This window comes from Carassius carassius, chromosome 26 (genome assembly GCF_963082965.1).
Source record: "Carassius carassius chromosome 26, fCarCar2.1, whole genome shotgun sequence".
Classification (NCBI taxonomy): Eukaryota; Metazoa; Chordata; class Actinopteri; order Cypriniformes; family Cyprinidae; genus Carassius; species Carassius carassius.
The window spans coordinates 8,204,676-8,216,097 of NC_081780.1; the positions used below are offsets into that span (position 1 = coordinate 8,204,676).

Consider the following 11,422-nt stretch of genomic DNA (forward strand, 5'->3'; position numbering starts at 1 on the left):
TGCTGGCACAGTAATATCAAAGTATTGAACCATCATTTGCAATTTTTAGTGATTCTTACCAGCATCTTTGAACCACAAGCCCACATGTGTAACAATCACCCTACCACAAAAAAAAAAACTGCCATTTAATAGACGTGTTCGTATCCAAAATGGTTTTAGTACATCTCACCCTCAAGCATCATGCCTTGCTCAGGGGCACAGTGATTATCAGGAGCAAAATCATGAAATGCCCCTTCTGGGGTTTAAACGAATAACTTTCGACAGTTACAACCACTGCCGATCATGTTAGGCTTGAAAAGTAAAGAAGTATTTCTGTTACATTTGACTTCATTAAATGTACATTAATTCTGAATAGTAGATCATTTATAGTGTTTTTAAATTATTGTAGTTTTTTTTTTTTTTTTTTACATTCTGTTACCCCTAATCTTAAAGATTTGCTTACATCCTTTTTGTTGCAGTCTGTCATATGTCATGAGAGGACCACGGCATGCTTAAACATAATTTTCTTGTACATGATTTTCTTCATTACGTTGGGCAAGTTGTGTTATTTGTTCATTCAGTCTAAAAAGAAGAGGCCATTTGTCTTAGAACGTGGCCAAATAAAGAAGAAACCTCATGCACGGCTGTTCATTAGATACCTGCATCATACAAACACACAGGTGCCAGAGAGCAGTACACATGAGAGGGGCAGATTGCAGGATCCGGTTACGCTCAATTAACACTGGGTTATTGTCTTGCCACTTCACTTGACTGCACGAACCACGCTCACCTAATCTAAGAAGTCAGCTAATCTTCATCAGCAGAGTCACAGACAGGTCCACCCACTGGCCCGGCATTACAGCCCATTTAGAGGCAGGCAAATCTTTCTTTTTACATTAGGCCAGCCGATCAACTGCTTAATAAAATCGGCGTCAGTCTGCTTTACACGCTCTGACGAGGCCTCTATGCATCTTTCATTCGCCCATCACAATTTCACTGATGTTCACCACAAGATTTATAGCACGGAGCCGATGCTAATTGCCCATATCTCAGACTGAAGCTTGAATTTCCTGTCAGCTTATTGACATTTTTTTTTTATGTTTTGGTGGAGAGATGGATGAACATAGGTGTCCTACGCAACAAACTCACATTCAGCAATCCTAAAAAGTATTTGGATTATTACATCATGCTTAAAAATGTATTGCATTACATAAAAATATAAAATGAGATACAATTTATTCTGTTCAAAGTTTGAGGACAGTTACAGAATTTTTGAAAGGAATACTTTTTTATTCTGCAAGGACGTATTCAATTGATTAAAAGTGACAGCAAAGACATTTATACTGCTACAAAAGATTTCTATTCAAATAAATGTTAAAAAAAAAACTTTCTATTAATAAAAAAGTGATTGCAAAAAAAAGGTCATGTTTATTTGATGCCACTTTGGTTTCTAATTAACCAATTTAGTCAACCAATTAATTTTCTAATGCACTGAAATTCATATATTCAGCTTGTACACGTCTAGTCTTGAATATAGCCAGATGTTCAGACCTTGGTCGCTTTGAATGGCCAAAGCCCACCCAAGAGGTCATATAACTGACAAGTAAAGCAACCAATCAGGTTTCATGCTTTGTCATGTTTATGGGCGTGAAAATGTCGCCACTAAAACAGACCGGTGTGTAAAACTCTTGGACATATTTTAAAGAATTTATGCTGCGAACTTTTCATTTTTTTACATACTTTTGAAAATCCAGCATTTAGTTGATCCTGTTAAGCTCTTTTTATTAAAGTTGTAAACCCGACAGACTTTTAACTCCATGAGGGGGTGTGGCATCACGGCATTTTAAAGAACGTGACACACACGTCTCCCAGAAATCCTGTATTATTTAACCAATCCTGATGACGAAGTGTTTCCGCTATGCATCAGACATTCAGCCAGCGATCCATGGGAGTGCATCTGAGGCTGAGAGTAGTACATGTCTAAATACACATAAGGCACAGTATACATATACAAACCACTTAAAGCAACACATATCATAAAGAACTTCCTGCGTCGGCTTGTCTATGGTCTAAACACTACCCGAGAGAGCACCACATCAACAGTCTGATATGCAAATACCCCCCATTTGACCAAAAGAAAATTAATTTGTCAACAAGCTGACGAGACATTATCTCCACAGACACCCGCCACCCGACACGTCTCAGACACTTTGTTGTTCTGTCAGTGCCTTTTGAGAAAGCCTCACAGATTTTGATGGACTCAGAAAAAGAAATGGACGGCAGGGCTTTTCATGACGCGTCCGTCATTGTGACAGCTCGCCGCATTACCCGAATATAGCCTCAGTCCAGTGATGCTCTTTGATAAACATCAACACAAGCAGCAAGCCTTTGATGGAAGGAGATCTTTTAGGGAAACACATTGCGCATTATTGTTTTCACTAGCTAGTTTGGTGTGATTTAATTTTTCCAATCTGTTTTGTTCTATGCACTTAGTGCTTGAATGAAAATTATGAATAAATCAGGGGTAAAATTACTTGTTTTTATAGTTCAAGGACTTCCTGAAATCAAAAATAGTTCTATGGCTTATATTCAGTGTATCTTTTTTTCAAGGCTTTCTGTATGCTTTATATATATATATATACATATATATATACCTTGAACAAAATTAACTGTAATATTTACAAATATTGATGACTCATCCTGTACTAAAAGTTATTTGTCCTAATCAAATGCTTGCTAGAATAAAATGCGCCGCCTCCTTTCATTAAATAAGGGTTGTTTTGTTATTTCCCTTCTATCTACTTTCATATACATCTTATTCTTGCTTTCTCCCTTCTCATCTCCCCTCTTCAAACAATATTAAAGAGGCCATGGCCTTTAAAAGAGCCATCTAATCCATCTTACAAAACGCTCTCCTCGTCATCAGTGACGTGGCACAGGCATTCTTATGCTTGGAGCAGGCTATCTGGTTGGTAGAGGTCACGCCGTATAATTATGCTTCTCTATGAGGGTCAGTAATGTCCCGATTTTACCGTTTGATGCTTAAATTATTACAGTCAGGCCTTTAATACAGCTGGGCCACCCCTCCTTTTCCACACACACATCAGCATGGCCATCATCTACAGAGTCGTTTCATTAGTCATGCCACACAAAATCACCATTAAATACCACCCGTGATTAGCTTGATTTCCACAAAGAGAGTGCTGAACTATGTCTGGCTCACGTATATGAAAACCAGAAACTTCTACATAATATGGTAACAAGGGATACACCGATTATTTGGGGCGGATACAAATAACGATTTTTAACAAACAATTATTGGCCGATTCCGATAACAACATTTGTCCCTTCCTCTCTTATTTGTAATGTTGGCATCAAAACAGATAGTATTTGTTCACTGTTAGTTGTAATAAGTGTTTTGTGAATTCACATTGTTGAATATAATGCAGCTGAAAGAGAGAGTTTAATGTTCACTTCTCGTTTTTGGAGTGAAAAAGGACGCAGTAAACTTAATAAAACATCAGTAAAGTTTTGGTCATCATTCAGATGAGGTCCTCTACACTTATGAAAGTCACAAAAGTTATTTAGTCAAGAAAAGTGCGATCTTTTGTCTTTTGTTATTTGATTAGCATTAAAGTGCAGACAACTGTGCTAGGATTATACAACAGACATTATACAGCTCAGTGCCTTCACGCACTTAATTAATAAACTATTGGTTTGTTATATTGGCCTTTTCCCTTATATAGCCGATATGCTGATGGTTGTAAATTGAGGAAAAATCATCTGATTATTATACATACCTAATGGTAACGAATCATAATAGTCAAATCTCTCACATTTGAAACATGTGACTGTTTGGCTTTTCCTGTCTTTAACGTACGACTATCATTTGATTGAACTAAATCTTTATGCCATTCTTTACTTATCATGTCAGTGTTTCGAATCTGAATGTGACTGATGAAAGGAAAATTGCAGTATTTAAGTATATTGCTCTCCAGGGCCATCCTTAGCAGACGTGGGGCCCCCTCTGTCCGTACACAGTCTCGCGATTGTGTTTTCCCTCGGCCTGTTCACCACGGGGCCCCCTCAAAGCTTGGGGCCCAGTGCGACCGCACCAGTTGCACTGCCCAAAGGACGGCCCTTTTGCTGTCATTGTTCATAGTTTCTTTAAAAGTAGTTTTCATATGTCTTTATGAATCATTTTATGATGAGTCAATAAGTCGACTTGTTCAAAACACAAAAAAAAACACATTGTCGCCATCTACTGCAGTAACAATGTGACCTGTATAAAGAGCCCTTGAACAAATCAGTGAACAAATGTTTTTGGAGGATGGACTCGAAGGATTCATTTTGATGAATCAAAATCGCATTGACCTATTATTATATAGCAATCTGTGCTCGTACTTTTTGTTAAAAATGCTCATTTTTCACAGTCTTATCATTTTGTGATTATTAAAATGAAGTTCTGCCAACTTATGTTATTTTAGTATTATTTATATACTATAAAAAAATGATTTTTCTTTTTAATTGTCAGTAATCTTTTTTTTATATTTTCTTTTTTTATATTTCTACTTTCAATTAAGTTTCTATCTATCTATCTATTACAGAGCCCCACACATGACATGCAAGAAAAAAATTTGCGCACAATTTACTAATTCGTTCCCTCAATGTACTAAAATGTGCACACGATTACTATTGCGTTCCCTCGATTTACTATTGCATTCCCTCGATTTGCTAAATCGTGCGCACGATTTAGCAAATCAAGGGAACGAATTAGTAAATTGTGCACACAATTTATAAATCAAGTGAACGCAATAGTAAATCGAGGGAACGCATTAGTAATTGTGTGCACGTTTTAGTACATTGAGGGAACAAATTAGTAAATCGTGCACACGATTTAGCCTACTATTTTTTCCTGCAGGTCATGTGCGGGGCTCAGTAATCTATCTATCTATCTATCTATCTATATATATATATATATATATATATATTTAGCGATTATGGGTGATTATTCATGGGTTGGATATGATCTGTTCACCTGACTTGAGGTTATATCCTCAGCTTGGTTAACAGGGATCAGGGCGACAGCCGCAGCAGTGAGCGCGAGCACAGTGTGTTTGTGTGGTTTTGAGACTCTAGCCGGCAGTTAGCCACAGATCAGCCCTGAAGGGACAGCTAATCGATGAGCCTGTCGTCCACTCAGGCCTCATCAGACAACCTCAGGAGTCCCAGTTCCTGGTGATGAGCCCGGGCCGCAGCGCTCTAAGGCCCCATGGGAGATCCGGAGAAGGCCGAGGCCTGGGTGGGAGGGCAGGGGGGTCACCGGTATGGGTCATTGTCCTTGTCGGAGAGTCTGGAAAGCCTGAGCCAAATTGGGCTGCACGTGCGTCAGGGACTGCGGTAACTAAACTACGCCACAGATGATGATCTCGTTCCCTCAGAGACGTCTGCAAACCTCAGTTCTAGTCGTCATTCGTTAGAGGAAACCATGCGGTTGCATTGCAGACACTGCGGCACATCTACTCTATTCTGTCGGATAATGTCTTGTTCATATCCGATGACGTTCACTTTCTTTCTCTCCGTCTATAGACCTCCCTCCGTGATTCATTTCCTCTCTCTTTTCCCTCACTCTTTCAAGTCCTCTCTCCTCCACTCAGCTCCAGCATGTTATTTCACAGAAGAGGAATGTTACTACTCTAGTTAACACAGACCTCAGAGGCAAATAGCTGACGAAGCCATACATCATTAAGTCCACTGCCTTAGAAGCCATCTTTTCTTTAACAAGATGGGTCTCAATAGACATATTTATCATTACTGTCACACCTGAGGAAAAGGAGAGAAGCAGAGAGAGGGAATGATGTAGAATTGAACGAACGGGAATATAACCGAAAGACTAGAAGAATGTAAAGCCATTGTTAATTAAGAAAAATAGAGCTGTCGGTCAATTAAAAATGTAACTGATTTAATTAAAAGGATATTCTGATTAATTCATCAGATAAAGTTGCATTTAATTAAATATATCTATAAATGTTTTGCTTAGAAAATGAAGAGGACTGAAAGACTTAGATTTAATTTTTTTTAATAATGCTATTTATATTTTCTCAATCTTGAAAATATTTTTTATTCATGAATTGTTGTAATTAAATGATATTATTCAATTTATATAAATTATTAATTTAAGAAAATCATTATTGTGACAGCCAAACATTTTTAATAGTCATTTAAGAGACATTTACAATCTTTTTTGGCATATTTTTAAATCGTTTAATTAGTTTGGCAAAGGAAAGTTGCTTATAGTCAGCTATAATTGCATAAAAACAGAAGGAAGACATTATGCAAAAAATAAAGTTACTTCTTTAATTGATCAGATGGTTGAAAAAAAACAGTACATTTTACAATAAGGATCAATTTGTTAATGCATTAGGTATCATGAACATTTTTACAGCATTTATTAAACTAGGTTAATGTTTATTTCTAAATATACTATTGTTAATTCACAAAATAAATAAATAAATAACAACCACACCAAAATCCAGTAAATCACAATAAATGCTGTAGAAGTCATTGTTAGATCATTATATTTAATGCATTAACTGATTAACTGCAAAAATTATAATTACTTACCATTTGTAAATGTAATTTACATATGGGTCAGGAGCATGATTAATTATGTTCATTTTTATCACATTATTTTATTTTATTTTTTTAATTTATCACACTCAATTCATGTTAAAATGGCAGCCTTAGAAAAAAAAAAACATAAAAAGCCCCAAATTTATGGTCATACCGGAGAAAACACTATATCAAATGCATTCACTTTTTTTCTCCTCCACTTGATGGGAAATACTAAAAAGCAATTAAAGCAATCTGAAGTTGAACTCATCTGGGATGAGAGATTGAAAGGGGAGGGCGAGGGGGACGCATCAAGCTAAGGGTAATGTAGGTGCTCGGAAACATGTGGCGATCGGTAATGACTGCACAAGCAGAAAAAAACGGAGGGCAGCGCAAGGGCATTTATTACCGCTACCTCTGATGGGCTGACTGCAATATCCTCGTCATAATTGGCACACAGATGTCACAAACGCTGTTGACATTTCACCAAGCAGAAACAATTTGGCGCTGCGAAACGGGGCGGCGACGAGGCTAAGAGGGAACAGAAAACACAGGCTGTAAATAAACACAGAGAGATCCTATTAGCCGAGAAAGCGAGAGAACGAACGAGCGAGATGGAGGTGCTCAGAAGAGGAGGTGGAGAGGGCCAGGATGTCAGAGAAGACAGACACTAATGGATTCCTGGCAAGAATGTGTCATTTAAACAGGACGTTTTTATTGGAGTGAATGACACCATTACATTAAGCACACCTCTGCTTTGTGTTAATCACCGTGTCAACAAGCGCGATTAATGGATATTACTTGTTGATACTTGGTCCAAACTAATGGCTGCGCCTTCTCGCTTGACATTGCCATGTATAACGAATAAAAAAAAGTTTGCCAGAGTGTGTGTGTGTGTGTGCAAGGGAGGGAGGAAGCCATTTACAAAGTATCCTAGCACTCGCTCATTGTATTCAACAATGGAAAGGAATGGCTCTTAGATCTTACTCAACCCCTCCTGAGGATGTTTGAAGGAATATTGTATGTTCAATACAAATTAAATATACTGTTGATTACCACAAAACTGGTTAAGAGTTTGACTCCTAACCCTAAGGTTGTGGGTTTGAATCTTCGGCCAGCAATACCATGACTTTGGTGCCCTTGAGCAAGGCATTGAACCCCCAACTGCTCCCCAGGCACCGCAGCATAAATGGCTGACCACTGCTCCGGGTGTGTGTTCACGGTGTGTGTGTTCTCACTGCTCTGTGTGTGTGCACTTTGGATGGGTTAAATGCAGAGCACAAATTCTGAGTATGGGTCACCATATAAAATGTCACGTCATAAAAAAGCCCCCCAAAAAATAGTCACAGTGAAGCACTGGGTTAATTTTTTTTTGTTTAATCACCTACTAATCTTTTGTGTAAAGATCCCATTTACAACTTTGTTACCATGACAATGTACAGCCTAAAATTCTAAAATGACTTTAAATATGATCATTTAACATCATTACAGGTCAAGTAGTGCATGTCTTAACAAGAATCATTAAGTGCTTTTAGAAAATTAGCTTTACATTTCTGCTTTTAATTCCTTCACAAATTTTAGGTTGAACAGGTGTACCTAATACAGTATCCTTTTGAGTGTGTGTGTGTATATATATATATATATATATATATACACATATATATATATACACATATATATATAAAATAGACAATAATGCAAGTGAGCAGAGAAAAGGGTACTCCTCTTAGAAAACATACTAATAAAAGAAAATTTTAGATGTTTAACTACTAATTAGTGTTCCTGTAGCTCAATCAAGCACAAGGTTAGGGGTTTGATTCCCCGGGAACACGTGATATGTAAAAATTGATAGCCTGAATGCACTGTAAGTTGCTTTGGATAAAACGGTCTGCTAAAATGCATAAATTTAATTAAATTAAAATTTTATAAGAGCATTGGGATCGCTAGACAATGGCTTAATTAACTTTTTAATGAAATGTAAGATGTAAAAAGCTCATATTTGACCAAAACAGATAATTTTCACTTTTTTATTTATTTATTTTTTTTTGTCTATAGCTCAAGATTAGCCAGTGTGCATTCCAACTCATTTTGACAGCACGGGTCACATATATATATATATATATATATATATATATATATATATATATATATATATATATATATATATATATATGGCTGGAACTTGGTTCAGACTACAGGTTTTGATTGGATGATGGCAGATCTGAATGCAAGCTTGCAGTCGATTATAAGAAAGTGATAGTGTTATGGCAAGGTACGGAACCTGTTACGGGCTCTATGTGGGGTATATGTGTATATATATGTATATGTGTGTGCATGGCAGGCCAATTCACAGTAAGACCAATAACATGGATTTAGAAAATATATTTTTCATTTTCATTGCTGACTTCAACTCGGAATGAACCCAGACTATTCCTTTAATGTTGGCTTAACATTGCATTCCCAAAACAAGCTTTTAATTGTTAAAATGGTATGAGCAGACACTCAAACGCATCGTCTTTCTCCTCATCCACAGGCGGCAGGGCTCGGTAGGGAACTCTGGCCAGTAGACACAAGCTCTCGTTGGCGCTCCGACCTTGTCGAACTCTCGCTGTGAGCAAGATAAGCGGCCCTCAGGACGACTAAACACACAGAGCACTCGCTCTCGCTCTCGTTCCCTCTCTGCCGCCTTCTTTGTCTACCTCTTTTGCCTGACCAACATAATCTTCTTTCCAAAAGGTCAAGTGAGACAGCGGCCCGTCAGGCAGCGCTAAAGCCTGCGCTCGGTCTGTGGGGTATATTTATGAAACAGCTGCAGGTGGAGAAAATGCTAGGTGCACTCTGGAGATACTCTATCCAGACCGAGCGACTTGTCCGCAGGATAACGTACACTAATATTTGAGTGGGCGGGATGCGGCTCTGTGGGGAAGCCTGCAAGTTTTGCCAGTAATGAGTCCTTCTGCGTCCCTCTCAAGTTACGTAAACGCCATATTTCTGTTTCTCGTTTCGCCTCCATGCAGGTTCTGCGTCGGAGACAAGTTCTTCCTGAAGAACAACATGATCCTGTGCCAGACAGACTACGAGGAAGGACTGATGAAGGAGGGCTACGCGCCACAGGTCCGCTGACCACCCCACGACCCCGCGGCTCGCAGGAGGGGAAAGAGCTGCGAGAGGACCTGAAGGGGACATGCAATCAGACACAAGAAGCACTAGTATCCTCTCCAGCCCCTGTCCCCATTACATTGTATATACGAAGAGCCCACATAATGGACGGTGTACTGTACAGATTAGCCATAGAGATGTTTTTGGTAAGTGGGAGAATGTTCAACCCAACCCGGACCAAGACTGTGGTTCAGTTTTAATGACGCTGCCTGATGGCCTTATGAAGACCAGACATCTCAATGGCCCAACTTTTGTGAACTTTAACGCACACAAACGTACAACCCCAAGTCCACATCGCAATTGCATTTCACATGCTTTACAGGGTGAAGACCACATAGTAAAAAAAAATAAATAAATAAAAAATCCAGTATTTATTGGCGAATGAGAAGAAAAGGAGCCATGTCAACATAAGATCTCAGGTTGAATGGGTTTCCTCATTGTCCTTTCTATTTTTCGTTTACATTATGTCTTAATTGCGTTTCCAGCAAACAAGCTATTTGGATAAACACAAACAGCCAATCAGAAGATATTTGTTGTTTAATGTAGAGTTACGAGAACCAATGAGATTTCATTGTGGGTGGAGCTACCAGCACAATGCTACAGATATAGATGAAATGTCCTGGCTGTTAAGACAACTTCGCAAAATGGCACCTTGTTAAGGCATGGTGTTAGCTTTCTAACAGCTCTTTGAGCTTCGACATCTTCAACATCAAGTGGTGTGATTTCATTAGTGACAAATTGAAAAACTTGTCGCTCCCTGTTTTATACCTAAAAAACTCTAGCTTTCAAACATGAACTCTTTGAACATTTGGGTTTGGCACGTGTGTAAACAATGGGTTTGTTACTTTCTTCACTGTATTTATTTAATAGGCTTTTCGTCATTGCGTGTAAATCCTGGCTCTGTTCCTGACATGTTTATACCTGAACTGAATCACCGCTCAGTCGTCAAACATCTCCTCCAGACGTGACGAATGTCGCATTGTATTTATTTGTGCGGCCCATGTTGATCAGCTGACATAATCCTCTTTAAACACAATCAGGTCACATAAACTGTAGGCATTACTGGAGCACGTGAATACCTGGTCCGAGGATTTGCCTTTACCAGGTTTTGTTTACTATCGACTCAAGGCGACAAGCAAGCGTAAGTCACTACTGTAGCCTATTATGTTGATAATTCTTTTATGGGCTATGTTTACCTTTGGAAACCGAGTGCATAGCCTAGAAAAAATATGAGGACAAACTTAATTTGTATATGGTGGTTGTACATATTTAAAAAAAAATATTCCTTTTTGCTTGCTATTGTATATGGGTTTTCTTTTTATGTGTTATTCAGCATGAGATGTTTATTTTTAGGATGTGTACATACTGTACTGTAATCATTTTAAGCACAAATGTAATACAGTTTTATTGTGTTAGCACTGTGTGGTGGCTTTCTTTGTGTCCTCTTTGTTTTTTCACAAAAAGCACTTTTACACAAACAGGGTACCAAATAGAAGATTTTGTTTGTTTTTCAACAAATGATCAACAAAAAGAGGCGTTAAAGCCTAAAACGTAAAAATTAATTGCCTTGTAGTCAAAAAAAATAAAAGAGCTAGGAAATATTTTCAAAATAATAATAATGAAAACAAAATGTAAAAAACAAAACAAAACAAAAAAAACCTTCATTTCTTTT

At 38.0% G+C, this 11,422-nt stretch overlaps 1 protein-coding gene across 6 annotated transcripts in view; it reads left to right on the plus strand.

Annotated features, from left to right (window-relative positions):
* The window catches only part of lmo3 (LIM domain only 3), a 45,163-nt gene extending 33,990 nt beyond the window's left edge, over window positions 1–11,173 (plus strand). For all 6 annotated transcript variants that reach the window (XM_059510991.1, XM_059510990.1, XM_059510988.1 and 3 more), the window contains exon 4: window positions 9,609–11,173. In XM_059510991.1, the coding sequence (XP_059366974.1) occupies window positions 9,609–9,714 (106 nt within the window). In that variant the 3' untranslated portion in view covers window positions 9,715–11,173. The remainder of the gene's footprint in view (window positions 1–9,608) is intronic.
* Window positions 11,174–11,422: the final 249 nt, after the last annotated feature.